Raw genomic sequence first — 20,614 nt, forward strand, 5'->3', positions numbered from 1 at the left:
GTATTCTTGGTTAAACCATGGTAAATTGTTGATAAAACTGAGGTAAGTGAAGGAATAGGTGACCATAAGGCTGTAATAATGGATGCAGGACTGGTACCAAAAATGCTTAATAAAAGGGTCACACAAGACAAGAAATTGTACAGAAAAACTAAAGTTGATGAATTTGGGACTTACCTTAAATCACAATTCAGTTGTTGGATAAGTGAAGGGAGTAATGTGGATACACTTTGGGCTAAATTTAAAGGAATCATTTGGGAAGGAGAGAAGAGATTTGTACCTGTTAAGAAGGGTAAAATGACCTCAGACCCTGTTTATTATACAAGGGAAATAAGAAAATTAAAAAGAAAATGTAGAATAGTAAACAGGAAAATCAAAGAGGGTAGGGAGAGTAGAGAAACTAGAAAACAGCTAATGAGGGAACTGAATAGAGTGAGAAAGGAAGCAAAAGAGAATTATATGAATGGCATACTTCAAGAGGGTAATGACCACAAAGGGAAATGGAAAAAGCTGTATTCATATATCAGGAATCAAAAAGGAAAAGGAATCCAAATTCCTACAATGGTGGGAGAAGGATGTGAACACTATTTAACAGATACTGAAAAAGCAAATCTATTTAGTAGGGAATTCAGAGATTCAGTAGATGATTGTCAGGAGTTGGAAACCAAAACAGAAGATAGAGAGGGAGAGACACAGAGGGAAACAAGAAGCTTCTTATTCACAAATGAAGATATTTTCAGAAAAATCCAACTGCTTCAGCAAGGAAAAGCAGCAGGAAGTGATCAAATTACTGGGGAGGTGTTAAAGACAATGGGGTGGTATATAGTGCCTTATTTAAAATTTATCTTTGACTGTGTCATAAATAATAGTGTAATACCAAAGGACTGGAAGGAATCTATGATAATACCAATTTATAAAGGAAAGGGTGATAAAAGGAAACCAGAGAACTACAGACCAATCAGCCTGACCAGTATAGTTTGTAAAATACTGGAGAGTTTAATATCAAAGTACATCAGAGGGATATGTGATGATAAAAATTGGTTCATGGGGAACCAGTATGGATTTAGAAAAAAAATTTCTTGTGAGGCACAACTGGTGGGATTTCAGCAGGACATATCAAATCAATTGGATTCAGGAGGCCAGTTAGATTGCATAGCCATAGATCTTTCCAAAGCCTTTGATAGAGTGGAACATGGACTATTATTAAAGAAATTGGAGGGAATAGGATTGGACGTAAGGGTTACACGTTGGATAAAAACATTTCTTAATTCAAGGGTTCAGAAAGTCAAAGTACGAAATAATGTATCACAGGAAGAGAAAATTTGGAAGGGAATTGCACAGGGTAGTATAATCGGTCCGTTACTTTTCTTAATATATGTAAATGATTTAGGGAATAATATAACATTCAAAATAAGATTTATGCAGATGACATAATTGTTTATAGAGAAATAAATAACACTGAGGATTGTTCAGAATTACAAATGGACCTTGAGAGTATCCAGCAATGGGCTGAAGAGAATAATATGAAGGTTAATGGAGACAAATCAACTGTTACAACATTTACAAACAGGAGTTTTAAAACTGAATTTGAATATACTTTGGATGAGGTAGTTATCTCAAAAGATGACAAGTGCAAATACTTAGGTGTGAGATTTGAAAGTAATTTGCACTGGAAGGGTCATGTGGATGACGTTGTTGGGAAAGCATACAGATCATTACATGTCATAATGAGGCTACTTAAACGATGCAACAAAGAATTAAAGGAGAAAAGTTACTTAAGTATGGTTCGTCCATTATTGGAATATGCAAACAGTGTTTGGGATCCTCACCAAGAATACCTAATAAAGGAAATAGATAGTGTGCAGAGGAAAGCAGCAAGATTTGTAACAGGGGATTTCAGAAGAAAGAGTAGTGTATCAGAAATATTAAAGGAACTTGGGTGGGAAACTTTAAGTAAGAGAAGGGCGAAAACTGGTAAACTGGACTTATAGGATTATGTAGAGCCTATACAGGAGAAGAAGCATGGGGAGATATCCGTGAGAGGCTTCAGTTGGAAAATAATTATATCAGCAGGACTGACCACAAATATAAAGCTAGAAGGAATTTTAGCAGAAGCGATTGGGGTAAATTTTCATTCATTGGGAAGGGTGTGAAGGAGTGGAACAGTTTACCAGGGGTAGTGTTTGATCCTTTTCCAAAATCTGTACAGATATTCAAGAAGAAAATAAACAGCAACAGAGAAAATAAATGAAATATTAGAGGGCATTCGACCAGTGCAGGTTAATGTAAATAAAAAATGTGTGTGAATAAATTAATTCCATCCCCTGGTCTAAGGAGTTTGGACAGCCAAAGTAGGGGACTGCCTGTAGGGGTGAAGTACAGTAGGGACTTCGAGGGCCCTGGGACCGCTACGGTAACTGTGAAGGCCCTTCAGGAACTCTGAAAAGTGGTGGCAAAAGGGGCTCTGGTTAAGACGCAGCAGGTCGTTTTGCTACTTAGGTTCCAGAATGGGTAAAAAAAAAAGTAAATAAATGCAATGTAAATTTTAATCTTATACCAGTTGTATAGTATCATTTGAAGTAATTCCACATACTATATATCAGTTGACTATATTTGTAAGTAGTACAGGAAATATTATAAGTAGAATTTTGTAAACTGCGTGTTTAATAGATAAAATGTTAGCGAAATTGTATAATATTGTATTTTGGGAAAATTTTCTGCTCTTGTTAATTTAATATTTAGTGCTTGACAATAATGTATTTTAGTGTACCATTTGCCACCGAGGTAGACACCTCATTTGCAAATAAAGAGATTTTTATTTGATTTGATTTGATTTGATTTGATTTCTACTTGTATTTTGTGAACTGTGGTGGTAGAAGTTGTGTCTGGGCGAGGTACTGGTCGTCCTCCCCAGTTGTATCCCCCGACCCAGAGTCTGAAGCTCCAGGACACTGCCCTTCAGGCGGTAGAGGTGGGATCCCTCGCTGAGTCCGAGGGAAAAACCGACCCTGGAGGGTAAATGGATTACGAACGAACGAATAATTACAATAAAATTATATGGCCTTTCAGCACGTGTAGCTGTATTTCATTTCCACCACTCCTAGATGTTCTTTTTAGTTGTCGGTGAATGTATTTCAGACAGATGCATTCGTACGCAATACGTCAGACTGTTGACCACCACAGAAACACGTTATAGTGATTACATCCCTCTGCGTAGTGTTGGCATCATAAATGATAACCGGCCATAAAATTGGGCCAAGTCAACATGTGCGACACAATTTGCCAGATGTTCGATAAGCGGTAGAAGAAGAAAGAATGTACAGTATTTCAGATTCGGACCCATTTCTTGTCATTTATTGGCGTCGTCTCTCTCTCGCTCGCTCTCTCTCTCTCTCTCTTTCTCTCTCTCTCTCTCACACACACACACACACACATATATTATACGAGCATGCTCATCAGCTTGTCCTTTCCTCAAGATATTCAACATAAACTGTCCTCCATCAATTTGTTTGGCATTTTCAACATTATATTAAGAATATATTTACCACAAATGTTACAAGTATAGCGTGTATTTTACATTAAATGATGTTTTTATATTTACGATCACTCTTACAACAATAGCACTTTAAAGTTCATTGGTATGTAATGTCTTAAACTTTATATTGCTTAAACATGGGAGTACATGTCTTTATTAAAAGGTTCTATAAACACGTCACAGTTTTGTTGGTTTTGATCTGAAGTAATCCTTTCTGAAAATTTGATTCATCAGGCCTCCAATCCACGTTCGGATCCAGACTGGAGGTATGACCGTCAGGAAATACTGAAAAATAGTAGAGGCAGAGAATTATTATTTTTACATATATTCTGAAGTGACATGCACTTAAAATGTTTTATTACGCATAAATGACTCTTGGTATATTAAGTACACCGTAATACAAAGTAGTCATTTCACTCATTTTCATACAAGCTTATCAATAACGACTGTTCAACATTTAGGACACTCGTCCAGGTAGCTGACGTTAAGTCACAAACTGTGTATTATAATCTACTGTTGTAAAAAAACTATTCTACATACAATGGCGGAAAATGAAATCCCAACACCAAGAAGACATTCATTTTTTTTTACAAGTTGCTTTACGTCGCACCGACGCTGATAGGTCTTATGGCAACGATGAAGGGCTAGGAGTGGGAAGGAAGCGGCCGAGGCCTTAATTAAGGTGTGAAAATGGGAAACGACGGAAAACCAATTAGTTTAAAGGAATGCAATTTAGGCTGAGCAGTTGTCAAGGGAATATACTTATTTGATAGAACTTTCCTGGACACAGGTACAAGGATGCGCGAGAAAACATGTGACATGGTGGTACATTGATAACCGCTGTAGTCACCACGATTTTGAATGCACGGATGCAAACGTAACTTATGTCATTTTGTGGATGGAGTTCCACGCCTCTTGCACTTGGCCAGTCAAAACAGCAACCTTAAATGCTGATATTGCATGACGCTGGATTTGCCGTTCCACAATGCCCCATACGTGCTCAATGGGCGAAAGGTCTGGTGATCTCGCAGGCCAACTGATTGACGCTCTGTAGAGCACGTTGGGTGACTGCAGTGGTATGCGGACAAGTGTTATCCTGTTGGAGAACACCCCGTTGAAAACTGAGAATGAATGGTTTAATCGCCAATCTCATGTACAAATCCGCTGTTAAGGTTCTTATTATACAGCTAAGACATGCTGAGTATTATTACAAGGCCATATCAATCATCCAGACTGCTGCCCTTGCAACTTACGAAAGGCTGCCACCCCTCCCCCCATAACAAAAGTTATATAGAATTCAATTTCCTATCATTTATGTCTTACACAGTTTTACCATTTCGGCTATGATAACGGAGATATTCATGAATTTCGATTTTAGTTGTTAAGTCCATATCAACGCCGAACCACGAGAAAATATGTGAACAGAATTAAAGAAAATCGGTATGTTAAGTTAGGGAATAAGGCACTACAGTCTAGGCTGTAAATTAATTGTACCGAGCTCGATAGCTGCAGTCGCTTAAGTGCGGCCAGTATCCAGTATTCGGGAGATAGTAGGTTCGAACCCCACTGTCGGTAGCCCTGAAAATGGTTTTCCGTGGTTTCCCATTTTCACACCAGGCAAATGCTGGGGCTGTACCTTAATTAAGGCCACGGCCGCTTCCTTCCCACGCCTAGCCCTTTCCTGTCCCATCGTCGCCATAAGACCTATCTGTGTCGGTGCGACGTAAAGCAACTACAAAAAAATTGTATTCACTCTGGATGAAATGGTAGTTTAGGGGAAGGCTCCTAAAATTAAATATTTTAAGACCTATGTTATTGGTCCTATCGAAAAGTACTACATATCAAAATTTGTTGAGAATACAATTTCCGATCATTTATGTTTTATACAGTTTTGACGTACAACTATGATAATAGAATTCATGAATTTAAACTTTTGTTGCTTAGTCCATATCAACGCCGAGCATTGCTAGTATGGAAATATTGCTCAGTCATGTTAACTGGCGATGGTTTTTGTCATGATTGTTTTAGGGTGTAAAACAGCGTGGTCATCAGTTCATATTGACAAGGAAAATTGTGAATATGGTTATAAAATGAGAAAAAGAAAATACAGGAACGATCATGTGAAGAATAAGGCAAGAGGGAGTCATGAAAGAAGATGCCCTAATATCACAGACTTTGAAGAAAACTAAATGTGAATGTCTACAATATCGAATATCGAAAGCTCATAAAACTCATCAATAGTAACATAACATTGACGATTGTTGTGATGTGATTTGCCTTTTCTGTTGCCCCTCATCTCCGATAGATGGGATTACTCCTGCGTCCCGAGTAAAATGGCATGCGTGAATATTGGCGGAAAGTAGCTAGGGAGTAAGATAATTTAAACATTCTATATGCTTGTCCCGTCAACGACGGGTACTACGCCCCACCCCATGGCGCAACAGCCCCGAAGGGCCGTAGCCTACCAAGCGACCACTGCTCAGCCCGAAAGCCTGCACATTACGGGGTATCGTGTAGTCAGCACAACGGATCCTCTCGGCCGTTATTCTTGGCTTACTAAACCGGGGCCGCCATCTCACCGTCAGATAGCTCCTCAATTGTAATCTCGTAGGCTGAGTGGACCTCGAACCAGCCCTCAGATGCAGATAAAAATCCCTGACCTGGCAGGGAATCGAACCCGGGGCCTCTGGGTAATAGGCAGGCACACTGCTCCTACACCGCGGTGCCGGCGACGGATACTACAGCTAGTTAATAATAAATAGGGATTAAAGTAAATCAGTATATCCTGGTGTTATTATATTGCCCGCCTTGAATACAACGGAAGAATTTTCTCTCTCGATTTTCTTCAAACACCATAATCGGAGGTGATTTTAATGCACATACTGTTAGTTGAGGAGCCTGTTTCAATCAATCAATCAATCACCATCGATCTATGTTCAGGGCAGTCGGCCAGGTGGCGGATTCCTATCTGTTGTTTACTTAGTCTTTTCTTAAATAATTTCAAAGAATTTGGAAAGTTATCAAACATCTTCCTTGTACACAGGGGAGAAATATTAACAAAACAATAAATGAAAAGTACTTTCAGATACATTATGGTTCAGCCACTCGAATATCTGCTCCAAATGGAACAAAACGTGCAGTCGACTTAACCACTGTAACTGGTACGTTTTAAATGATACACACCGAAGTGGCCACTTCCCTATTATAATATAATGGAATACAGATGGATGTACAAGTCTACCCATACGATGGGCCAGGTCCCGAAATGTAAATAAATTCGATCGTGATTTGTTTGGAAAATACATTAACGACACATTACGCAAAAATCACAATCAAATCGGAATAACAAGTTATTATCAACTAACTTGCTTGATAAATAAATACAATTTAGAAATACTGTATTATAATACAATTCCTTACAAAACGTAAGCTATTTATGACATACAGCATATTAATAAATACTCGAGAAACATTGTGACTTCCCCTCTCGGAGAACAATCATCGAACGAAAAATGCAACCATTCAAGCTAAGGGCGCCAATCTTTAAGTTGAGGACTTAAAGATAAAAATTTATAATCAAGCTTGGACGGACTCTTATCACAGGGGTGGGGTGATAGTGCACTAATCAATAAGCAGGAGAATTAGAAATCAAAAGGCTAATTAAGGCAGATTGATTAAAGTGAACTAGAAAAATACTATTTATTATATTGAATATAAATGACGACGGTTTAACGAGAACTGAATTTAAAATAGAAAATGAATTTAACAAAAAATTGAATGACTCTACTTCGCGAAAACTTGCAATATCTTTAACTCGCTTGCTCACCATGTAGACTTGTTCTGCTGGTCCTTGGAAAGCTTCCATCCTTGTAGCTGGAACATCACCGTTCGTCTTTGAGATCTCTTCATCTGCAGCTAAGTACCATTCCTACCTTGCAAATTGCACCTCCCACTAATTGGAAGATGACTTCAAAACTAACACTCCCTATTATGCTCTATCCCATATATTGGAGATAAGCCCTAAGTCATAGTTAGAAGATCCACCTTGGGTTTTATGGAGAGGATACTCAATTAAGAATCCTTCCAACTTTACTGAAAATGTGCTCTGAAGTTTCATTTCTATCTAGATTAATACTACCTATTGACTTAGACTGGTTCAAACCGGTCTTGTAGCCGAGCTGTACGTACTTCCTGATGAGAGTGGCTATACACCCCTCATTCAGAATTTCTAAGTACCACGTCGTGGTAAATGAAGTAATTAATGTAGAATACGAATGCAGAATCAAACGAAGAATCCGAAGAATCAAGTAGAAGATTGTAGAAACTCAATAAGAATCACGTAGAAGATGAAGCCAAGAGCTCCAACACGCCCTTTTATAACCTTCTCTGGCGCTAATTACAGGTCGCTACACGTGGTCCAATCAGATGACACGTCTCTCCCCACTCCAGATATTAGAGTTGACGGGTCTTAACCCTGATATCAACTGTTCTTCTATTAGTCCTTTCACTCAGTATCCATGGCAACATGACGCTCCTTTGAAAATATAGGCGGTGATCAGTTTGAATAATTCTGGTCGAAATACGGTAGCTTACGTTAGAACGCTTGAACACGTGCTCGCTTTTCCCAGAACTTGGTGTCTAAATTTGTCCTTCCTTCTTCCTCGGTGATGTGGCAAGATAGAGGAAATCTACTGCAAGTTAATTTTAAACGAATGTCGCAAGAATCTAAGTGAATATTAGGATATTCAGCCCTCGTTTACAAGTCGTAGTTACAAAGTAATGAAATGATAGTGAGCAAATGATTAAACATGAATTATAATACAATTACATACCAAAATAAATATCATGACGTTAAATTCCTGAATTAATTGCACATAATAAAATTAACATAATTACACTGTAACGTCTGGAACGTTACATACGCCCCCATGAGTTCTTAACAAATATCACATGAGTTGAGAACTCACACACTTACTCCCACATTGACTTGAAATACCTCTATTACCTGCCCATAACGAGCGACATTATTTTCATACAATTAATTATATCTCACTGTTTCCATATCTCTCTTAGACTGCTTACCATTGCGAATGTCTGTTATTTCAGTTCATCTTGAGGTTTAGATACTAAATTATGCCCAACACAAGCAACTTTCCATTTTTGTAAAAAACAAGATTATCCTAGAGAATATAACATAATATATATACAATTCAGATTACAGACTCTGCCGAGTGTCTATTTGTCCTTTTACTCCCCATCTCTCCGACATTCTTTGCTAGATAGCAGTAACACGTTCTCTTCCAATCTTTTACATTAGAACCATGGAAAACAAATGATACAAACAATTTACACTTTTATCACTCTTTCAAATGTTTCAACCTTATCTTGAAGCAGGATGCAATACACTTCACACGAATACACACGTGATTTAAGCTCACGGTAAAATTATTGCAAGTTAGAAATGCACATACGGGAAAATTAATTATTTGCCGTCGTCAGCTTTAATTAGCCTTCTGTAACATCTCAGAAAACAAATATATAAAATTTCATGGCCTCACATACGGAAAACAGATGATCTATCGTCAATGAACGAGCGTAAATCTACCGCCACACAAACACCTCCCTTGTTTACAAACACAACTAGGAAATACCACCACAATAGAGACGTAAACTCATTCCGCTCGTAGTCTGACATAACAAGTAGCAACTTCCCCGAGTTACTGACCTATATCTCACAGTCCGGTTCAGCCACCTCACACGACAGGTATCTCCGTAAACTACTAATGTTATATGAACCATTCATTACGCTCTCGCCATCCGCTAACTTGTAAGCACAGGGTCCTAATTTTCTATGTACTTTATAAGGGCCTTGATATAAAAGAAAAAATTTCTTTGTTACCTTATCCTCACTATTTGACAACATTGGAACTCTCCCCAAAACCATATCACCTACCTCAAAGTTATCCAGTACCTTACGTTTCTGCTGCCTTTTACGTTTATCTCCAGATTTAATCAGGTTCTCCCGTGCCAGTCGGACGTAAAATTCAGCATTACGAGGTGGTTCCTCAGGCAAACCTAACACTCTCACTACGCTCTCGCATTCAATACACAGACGTATTGATCCATCAGACTTAGGCACGACAATTAAGGGATTAACATATTGACTGTTTGATAATTCAATCACATCGTCTGCTAACATAGCTTGAATTTGATCCTCTACGGCTTTGGCATATTTGTGTGGTATCGGATACCGCGGTCCGCTGAATGGAGTCTTATCCAGCACAGAAAAAGAATGTTCATACAGACGGGTAACACCAGGTTTCTCGGAGAAAATCTCCACGTGTTCACATAACAGTTCATATAACTTGTCCTTCTGGATTTCATTCAACTGATTTCTACTTACGGCTTCTTTCAAGCCACATATTTTATCCTCATTAATCCACAACTGGCACAACTTCAGGCCCTCACTAGCCTCTTCATTTACTTTAGAAACCTCTCTCATTCTCCACACTGTACTAACTTCCGTTTTCCTCTGAATTTCCTCCTCAAACTTGACCTTGATATCCTCATTATTCCACCTCAAATTTAGCACTAGATCATTGTAATTTAACTGAGCCAATTTTAACGTTAACCAGTCAGATCCCAAGATAAGATCAAATATTAAATGCGGAATTACCAAACATATCTGAACGCTAATAGAATTATTAATGCAGATCGGGACAGCTACTTGTTTACAAATTTGCTTAGACCTCTTTCCAACAGCCGTAATGATGAAAGTAGACTTAACAGGCATTTCCTCCAACTGAATACCCTGTTTCACTAATGACTCATACCACTGAGAACTAATACATGATATTTGGCTACCAGAATCAATCAAAACTTTAACCCATGCCCCCCAGACTTTCAATTTAACAACGGGATTGACTACTTTATTACTTGAATCTCCATTATTCTGCTCGGGTTCATACAACAAATCGTCTCTAACATCTAGGTCATATGGTAACACTTTCATGGCAAGACACTTCGCTACCTTCGTACTAGGCTGGAATTCTGACCTAACATTACAGCCTCTAGTTAGTTTAAAGGTTCCCTTTGTGTATTGACGTTGGACTCATTAGTACATTGCTCTGGCCTCCGTTGGGAATTTCCTGTCCTATATTCAGGTGCTCCGCTCCTGCTGTTCTGCTGAGGTCTGAACTGATTGCGAGCTTCGTGATTCTGTATTCTACCGTTATGTCTCATTCTGTTGTGATGACTAAAGTTCTGAATATTCTCCGTTCTACTCCTAAGGTTACCTAATGCATCAAAACTGCCTAGTAGGTTCTCCATCTCCTGAATAGTACCAACTTTTTGCATGCAGGCCGCTTCTCTCACCCTGTCCGGAAAATGTCTCAAAAGTAGTCTTACTACATCAGACCCCTCGGTTATACCATCTAAGTTCTGACAAATCATGACATGTGCCAGGAAGTACTCGGTCATAGTAACTCCTTCATGCTGTTTGTACCTCCCAAATACCACCCTTTCTCTCTCCCGAGCTTGTATCGCTTCATTCCAGAATTTCTCTCTAAACTTATTTCTGAATTCTTTCAGGTTCGTCATCGTCTGCCTATATACCATGAACCAAGACCGAGTTTCTCCTACAAAAGCATGGTCAATATTTTCCATAACGTCTTCCCAGTCCATAGACCCTTCCTCTAGACGCTTTTCAAATCGTTTTTCTATCATCTTAAGGAAATCTAGCGGGTTCGTTTGTTTCCCATTAAATTTAGGTAGTTCAATTTCCCTAATGTAGCTATTTCCTAGACATTGCCTTCCCGTGAAAACCTGTTTATCCTTTGCCACCTGTTTTAACTTATTTTCTGCTTTCTCCATCCGGCATTCTACATCTCTGTCTCTCCTATCAATTTCTCTCTCCAAATTAACCTGCTTCTCTTTCAATGTCCTAATTTCAATCTTATTCTCTTCAGCTATCGCAAACCTTTCTTCACTTGCCCGGGTCTCATCTTCTATTCTAAGCTTTACCGTGTCAATCTCTTGTTGGACGTGGTCTTTGAATATCCGAATTTCCCCTCTTTGAGTCTCAACTCTCTTATCAATACTAGTGACCTGCCTCATTACTTCCTCCCTAGTAGAGTTGTTTTCCTTCCCCATTAATTCCAGGAATTCACTTCTCTGCTCCGCAAACTTTTCTTCTACCTCTTTCCCTTGCCGTACATATTCATTTTTCTGATCCTCTAATCGCTTATTAAAATGTTCATTTTTTACCACCAGATCGCGTAACTGCCTACTGTGTTCGTCCATTCTCCGATTCGCTTCCTCCTTATTTTCCCTCATCTCCCTGCTTAATTCAGCTTTAGTTTGTTCTAACTGTTCTTTCAGTTCAGATTTAGTTTGTTCTAATTCACCTTTAAGCTCAGATTTAGTTTGTTCTACATCTGTTTTAATTTGTTCCAATTCACTTTTTATTTCAGTTTTACTGTCCTCTATCTTACTTAACATTAACTGCATCATTCCCATTAACTGATCATTATTATTACTTTCATTGTTAGTGTTTACTTCCGCTTCGCCCCCCATCCTACTATCATCTGACTCCATACTGACTTCTTTCTGCTTGCCTTCACTCTCCATACTACTTACACTTCTATCTTCAATTTCCTCTACTAGACTACACAACTCTTCCTCTGAACTCAATACATTATTGCCTTTTATCGCCCGTCCACTGCGCAACATCCTCTCCTCTTTCGTCTGATCAGCCATGACCCTTCCCACAATCAAACACTCCTAATGCAACGTGGATATCCAAATGTTGCCCATAATACGAATTCTGATATCGTTACTGTCATTAACTGCTCCGTACTTAATGATTTTCTCGCCACACGTTGGAGCGGCATTTATGTGACTTCCCCTCTCGGAGAACAATCATCGAACGAGAAATGCAACCATTCAAGCTAAGGGCGCCAATCTTTAAGTTGAGGACTTAAAGATAAAAATTTATAATCAAGCTTGGACGGACTCTTATCACAGGGGTGGGGTGATAGTGCACTAATCAATAAGCAGGAGAATTAGAAATCAAAAGGCTAATTAAGGCAGATTGATTAAAGTGAACTAGAAAAATACTATTTATTATATTGAATATAAATGACGACGGTTTAACGAGAACTGAATTTAAAATAGAAAATGAATTTAACAAAAAATTGAATGACTCTACTTCGCGAAAACTTGCAATATCTTTAACTCGCTTGCTCACCATGTAGTCTTGTTCTGCTGGTCCTTGGAAAGCTTCCATCCTTGTAGCTGGAACATCACCGTTCGTCTTTGAGATCTCTTCATCTGCAGCTAAGTACCATTCCTACCTTGCAAATTGCACCTCCCACTAATTGGAAGATGACTTCAAAACTAACACTCCCTATTATGCTCTATCCCATATATTGGAGATAAGCCCTAAGTCATAGTTAGAAGATCCACCTTGGGTTTTATGGAGAGGATACTCAATTAAGAATCCTTCCAACTTTACTGAAAATGTGCTCTGAAGTTTCATTTCTATCTAGATTAATACTACCTATTGACTTAGACTGGTTCAAACCGGTCTTGTAGCCGAGCTGTACGTACTTCCTGATGAGAGTGGCTATACACCCCTCATTCAGAATTTCTAAGTACCACGTCGTGGTAAATGAAGTAATTAATGTAGAATACGAATGCAGAATCAAACGAAGAATCCGAAGAATCAAGTAGAAGATTGTAGAAACTCAATAAGAATCACGTAGAAGATGAAGCCAAGAGCTCCAACACGCCCTTTTATAACCTTCTCTGGCGCTAATTACAGGTCGCTACACATGGTCCAATCAGATGACACGTCTCTCCCCACTCCAGATATTAGAGTTGACGGGTCTTAACCCTGATATCAACTGTTCTTCTATTAGTCCTTTCACTCAGTATCCATGGCAACATGACGCTCCTTTGAAAATATAGGCGGTGATCAGTTTGAATAATTCTGGTCGAAATACGGTAGCTTACGTTAGAACGCTTGAACACGTGCTCGCTTTTCCCAGAACTTGGTGTCTAAATTTGTCCTTCCTTCTTCCTCGGTGATGTGGCAAGATAGAGGAAATCTACTGCAAGTTAATTTTAAACGAATGTCGCAAGAATCTAAGTGAATATTAGGATATTCAGCCCTCGTTTACAAGTCGTAGTTACAAAGTAATGAAATGATAGTGAGCAAATGATTAAACATGAATTATAATACAATTACATACCAAAATAAATATCATGACGTTAAATTCCTGAATTAATTACACATAATAAAATTAACATAATTACACTGTAACGTCTGGAACGTTACAACATCTGTCGGTTTACTTCAAGGTGACATTTTATATCGTATTTATACCTTAGAATTAGAAGAGTTGGTTTCGAACACAGCCCGATATATACAATTCGCTGATGATATAGTAATGTATTCCATAGAAAAATCAGATCAAAATCTCGAATAACGATAGAGCAAACACGCACAGTACTAAACAGATGGATACGCAGTCTTGGTTTGGAAGTAGAACATTCTTAAAGTACGTCAATGACTTTTACCACGAAAAGGCAGTATGACCGTACACCTATAAAATACGCAAGGTTCAATATTGAAGTTAAATATTCGGTAAAATATTTAGGAACACAAACTGACAATAAACTTAACTGGAAAATGCATAGGATTGATTTGAAATCAACATATTACAATCATTAACAGGCAAGAAATGGGGTTCTGACCCAACAAATCTACTAACAATAAACAAAATGCAATAGGTCAGTTTTTGATTACGGAAGTCACTTCCTGAACCTTTCAGAAAAACAGCATGGTGTAAAATATAAATCTATTCGTCTGATAATAAGCGCTATGATTCCTCTCCAATTAAATGTTTACTAGCGGAGATCTCGGTAGCACCATTAGACATAAAACGAAACAAATTGCTGTTAAATATAAAACCAAACCAAACCCCAGCCCCGAAGGGCCATGGCCCACCAAGCGACCGCTGCTCAGCCCGAAGGCCTGCAAATTACGAGGTGTCGTGTGGTCGGCACGACGAATCTTTTCGGCCATTATTCTTGGCTTTCTAGATCGGGGCCGACATCTCACCGTCAGATGGCTCCTCAAGTGTAATCACGTAGGCTGAGTGGACCTCGAACCAGCCCACAGATCCAGGTAAAAATCCTTGACCTGGCCGGGAATCGAACCCGGAGCCTCCGGGTAAGAGGCAGGCAAACTACCCCTTCACCGCGGTGTTAAATATAGTCTAATGTATTGTCTATACCTATTAAATAAAAAGACCGTTTTTCAACATCCAGTTTTACCTAAATTACAGATCAAGGAGTAAAACTGATACCAGATCACGCTGACCCTGAAATTCGGGTTGTATAAGCGTTGATCTGAGATCATATCTCCTAGATCTGGAATCGAAATTGATCCAACAAATTCCTTGGATCAAACCTTGTGATTACCAAGTAGCGTTCTTGTACTGTAGGCCACATTTATCAACGTGGAAAGAAGAAGGCTTTTGTAGTGAAAAACAGTGCCGTAACAATAAATCATGATAAGAATTTTTAATGATGTTCTGCATTATTACCGGTATTTAATCTGATGAAGGGATTTTTTATCGTGATTCTCTCTTTGAATTGCAGATCTCTGACTACTCCGCTTTTTCTTCAGATGACGATAATGAAGAATTTTGGCGGTCACCTCGAGTATTCCAAGAAAGAGGAAACCCATTCATAGAACTTAGCGACAAAGCCTTTAAAATGCGATTCCGTTTAACCAAACACACTGTTGAGGTTATGGAAGGTAGACATCGAGAAGCTCTAATGAGACGATCGAGTACAAATCAGCCACTTACTCCGATGTTCCAGATTCTATTGACTCTGCGATTTTACGCAACAGGGTGTTTTTCAAATCGTAGGTAGTGATTTATTCAAAATTGATAAAGCTACGGTTTATCGAGTCATCCATAAAGTAATGCGAGAAATTGCTGTGTTGAGAATGCAGTTTATCAATATGCCGACTGACCAGAGAGAAGCAAGGAGAATCGTGTGTCAGTTCTGTGACATAGCTCATTTCCCAGGAATTATTGGTACTATAGACCAGCAGTCATCACGTAGTTGCTCTAAGGAGCTGGTGTACCTTGCTCCGCTCTGGAAGGCTGTTTGTCACGTGACAAGAGAGCAGCGGACAGGCGGGTTGCATACCGTAGCAGTACTGTACTTGCCGCTCGGAAATGTTACCATCTGAACAACAGGTATAATAATAATAATAATAATAATAATAATAATAATAATAATAATAATAATAATAATAATAATAATAATAATAATATTTGGAGCATGGATAATGTGAGACGAACAGGACACAGATTACAGAGTATAACAGGACAAGATAACATTTCATTTACAAAGGAAATATACAGCAGTGTGCAATATTTCCTAAATAAATACATTTTCACGATTAACTGAAGCTTTGGGAAACGCACATTTACCGAAAGAAAATACAATTTGTGTGATTTTTACACATTCTTTGCACTCTCATTTCAATATTTGTAAGGCATTTATGACTATGAAAACAAATTAAACACGCAAACTCAAACATATCACTGGTGTACTCCTTCTTCATGGGACTTTTGGGCTCGTTTAGATTGTATTGTATTAATGTTTGCTACTATCGTTTGCGTACTGGCAAGTCGCAAAACACATTTCAAGTTTTCATCGATGAGCCTACTTCCGTGTCTAGATTTACAAAACTTCATTAATAAAAACGTCTGTTAACATAAATAAGTTGATCCGAATATACTTACAATATGAGCATTACATGTATACAATCTAAGAAATCTCTCCCATGGAAAACTAACATAAAATTCAGTCAAACTGTTTGTGTTTGCAAACCTATCTTTCATTTGAGTATCGCACTCTAAGTCAGTCAGTTCTAGCTGCAGTTCTGGTCTAACAGTTTGCATATCCACTGAGAAGGGCGTAGCGAACACCTGCAGATCCTTTTCTAATGCCTGAATGTCGTGAAACCTACTCTCAAAATCGTCATTTTATAGTGACATTAAAATCTCTTTATATTCATCTAATGTGATCAGTATTGTATTACATATTAAACATTTTGCTGGGTCATTTTCTTCGACTGTTAAATGCTCTTCTTCCCAGGAAGATTTGAAACTTGTTGGCGTCGATGGCCTACACTGTGCTGAACTCTATTCCATAGTAAATGCAAAATCTACTGACTAGATTTGAACGCCATGTGGTGTGAGATAAAGGCGGAAACGCACTACTGTCATCTCACATGAGTTCACGCGTATCGTGTCGCAATCTAACCTGTCCATAAAGATGTGTTATACCTTTGCGCTACTGACCTGCAGTACGTACTACGTCATGCACTTTCCCTACTTCACCGGGCGAGTTGGCCGTGCGCGTAGAGGCGCGCGGCTGTAAGCTTGCATCCGGGAGATAGTAGGTTCGAATCCCACTATCGGCAGCCCTGAAGATGGTTTTCCGTGGTTTCCCATTTTCACACCAGGCAAATGCTGGGGCTGTACCTTAATTAAGGCCACGGCCGCTTCCTTCCAACTCCTAGGCCTTTCCCATCCCATCGTCGCCGTAAGACCTATCTGTGTCGGTGCGACGTAAAGCCCCTAGCAAAAAAAAAATTCCCTACTTCTTCCCCTGCTTGCTCGCTAAGCTGCTCTCTTTCCTCGAGAGCGGGGAACAAACTGGCTCCGAAGGCATTTCGCTCTCGATTGACGATCCCTGCTATAGACTGTACACAAGTTCCTATCATTTCGCCAGGGAGTAACAACGCTGAAGTGTTCAGGAACAGGCATAGATGGTTCTCCCTGAATGTACAGGTTATATGTGATGCTAATCTGCGTTGTCTTAACATGGTTCCAAGGTGGCCTGGATCTGCACATGGCAGTAATATATTCGATAACTCTAGAGTTCATGCTCTGTTTGAGGGGGAGGAAATGCCCGAAGGATTTCTTCTCAGAGATAGTGCCTACCCTTTCTGCGAGTCCCTCCTCATTCCAGTATTACACGAAGCGACACCTGCAGAGTAACAGAGTGTTGTTAAAAGATGATTTCCCTTCTTGAAGATTGGTCTTCGGGTGAAATTACTTCAAGTTCCACGTATTATAGTGGCAACATGACCTTGGATTCCATAGATGGTAAACCTGAAGTAGCAGGAGATATTTTAGCAGGAAGAGGGGTTTTCGAGGAACTTCGAGTCTTCGAGGAAGCTGGGCTGAATGGATGAAATACTGCTGTTAGGAATGTACGGTTTGTTAAGTACGGTACTCTTTCTCATCCAGGCATTAATACGTAAATAGTCTATACAATATTTCTATGCTTGCCTCATCGTCTGCAACCGATTTCTTCGTTCGTCGTTCGACATTTTTGTAGCATAACTGTAAGGTTTTCCAGTCCCGTCGTGCCAAATTTGCGTAGGAATTGAAGTCTGAAACTAATGCTTTCCAGGCGTTTTTCTTCTATTTCGTACTTACAGCATCCATCTTTTTAATTTTCGATGGTATTCTTATATTTTGTTACAACTAAACCAATTAACAAGTCCTTTTCATTCGCTGTAAAATTCGGGACCCTATATCTTCGCTCATCGACTTTCTTGTCATGCTTTTCCATGTTCATGTCCATTTTTCAGTCAATGTGTTTCAGATCTGATTGACACTGCATCAGAGAGAGATAAAAAAGATTAAATAACGTGACGTTACTACCAGCACACTCCTGATTAGTTCGAATTCCCCAGGCTGTTTACGACGTTGCCAAGCAAAATTCTATGATCACGGAGCAAAGTTGATCCGGATCATGAGATCCGAGATCAGCGTTATACAACTCAACGAGCACTTTGAAAAGGATCATTTTCTGAGCTCGAATCAAAATTGATCCCGGATCAGCTATGTTTATACAATCGTTCCTAAGTATTATGGGTATTTTGGAAATGCTCAACATGGAAAAATTAAATTTTACAAGCTAGAACTTTCCTGAAATATACAATACACTTCTCAGCTACTGTTTATAAACATGAAACAGAAGCTCACCGGACAAAAAGTTAGTCACCCTAGTGCGCATGCACAGATGGCTCGTTAAGTCGGTGCAGATAGTGCAGCGAACGAGTCCCGTGATTAACCCTACGCCCACTGCCTCTACTTGAGCATAAGGCAGTAGCGATCAGTGAAACATCGATGTTTAAAGCGGACTGTGTACGTCAACATAGGTAGATCTATGGATGTGACAGAGTGGCAAAAAGGGGCAATTGTGTTTGACCGTGCCCATGGCCACACACGGTTGCTGTTTCACTGTTTCGCTTCAGACTGTTGAACGTGTCTACAAGCAGTGGTGTAGTACACGTGGCCACGAAACACGACGTCAGAATTGTGATCGGAATAAGATCGTGACTGAGAGGGACCGTAGGCGCGTTTCACGGCTTGTGAATCAAAATCACTTCCAAACCTGACACGAATTGCTGCATTCAGTGAATGAAGGTCCATCCCAACCTGTTAGCGAGAGAACATTGTGACGGGAACTTCATACACGCAAGAGGCCATTGCCCACATAGCCACATAAATCTGCACGTCTTCAATGGGCTAGAACTCATCGAACGTGGACAGTAGCTGACTGTCGGAACGTAACGTGGTTTGACGAATCACATTTTTTCCTGTATACTATACCCGTAACACGGTTCTCAATCAAAGTCCCCGATGTATGCGGAGTTATGCTACCCGCCGAACACGCTTCCCCTGCGAACATGTCAGCTGTGAGCAGCGGGGAAGTGAGACGTCACAACTGGATAACTTGGCCAAGGTTGTAATACGTCAGACGGAATGTTCCATTCTTTGCCATCGTTAATTTCTTCCAGATGGATTAATGATATGAAGAAATGAACCACATCACTGTGTAGCCTAATTTTTTATAGTCATAATTCCCAAGTTTCTTGGAGATCCGTTAAAATGTACGAAAGATATTAGCAATTATAATTCCAAGGGGATACTGAATAAATAGGCAGGCATTTCGCTTGTCAAGCCAGTCTACCTTGTGCCACAGTCGAGGCCGGTCGGTCGGCTGTTGATCATTCTGCTGCCGTGATGTTAGTCGCCAGTTCGACTCTCCGATGAAGGTTTAAGTTCGCGCACTATTGAACTTTGACTCTACAACGCATCTACAAGACTTAGAAGTATTACAGCATCGTTTGCGCGTGGTAATAGAAGTTGTGTATGAGTTGAGACGTGAACAGTTAAGGTGTTTAACTATTTACAGGAACAGTGTGATTCGAACTAGTACGATACTACGCTACCAAGTACTTAAATCTAATTTGATGTTTAAATTACAAGAGATGATAGGATTTGAATGACAGTGTTTAAACTTCACAAAGTGATTTAACATTGAATGCGAAAAGTGGAAAAAACCTTGTCGTTAGTGAAACTTCAAAACTGTACATAATTTTGTATTTAACCCAAACAGGTGATAAGCCTGTGCTAATAGCTAGACGTAGTTCAGTATTTCAAACTGTACAGGTGATTGAATTTTGTGACAGTATTATTCTACCAAGGTGTTAAGAAATTTCGTCAAACTATGCGTTTATCTTACAAGCTACTGACACAAGTAGTTGAATTTAACAGTGCTATTGAACTTAAGATTTATTTTCCAAGTGACCATATTCACGATAGAACATAGCCTTAGATCTGTGGTTAAATAAACTGGTACAGTTAACATTTCTTGTGTTGAACTCAGGACGGTTCTTGAAAGGACAGTGTTTTCTTTATTTAATCGTGAACGGGACTAAATTCATCCCAGAACAAATTATTTGGTTTCATTTATTTCTAGAATTAATTCGAACTTGAACTGTGTAAAGTTTGGAAGTGGAATATTTCATTTTCTACGTCACTACTCATCCGAAGTTCTCATATTTAACTTTGATAAAGTGACTTATTTATTTTCCGTGGCTGATACATCGCAGATTTATTTTGAGCTCAATTCAAGCCATCAGCAATAACTGTGTTCATTAGTGAAATTCCACTGTGAAGACAACTGAGT

General features: G+C 39.2%; 1 protein-coding gene across 1 annotated transcript in view; it reads right to left on the reverse strand.

The window, feature by feature from the left end:
- Nucleotides 1-3,512: 3,512 nt before the first annotated feature.
- The window catches only part of LOC136862962 (inactive hydroxysteroid dehydrogenase-like protein 1), a 306,443-nt gene continuing 289,341 nt past the window's right edge, over nt 3,513-20,614 (reverse strand). The window contains exon 6 of the mRNA XM_067139263.2: nt 3,513-3,817. Coding sequence (XP_066995364.2) covers nt 3,710-3,817 — 108 coding nt within the window. The 3' untranslated portion in view covers nt 3,513-3,709. The remainder of the gene's footprint in view (nt 3,818-20,614) is intronic.

The sequence above is a fragment of the Anabrus simplex genome, chromosome 2, assembly GCF_040414725.1.
Source record: "Anabrus simplex isolate iqAnaSimp1 chromosome 2, ASM4041472v1, whole genome shotgun sequence".
Taxonomy (NCBI): domain Eukaryota; kingdom Metazoa; phylum Arthropoda; class Insecta; order Orthoptera; family Tettigoniidae; genus Anabrus; species Anabrus simplex.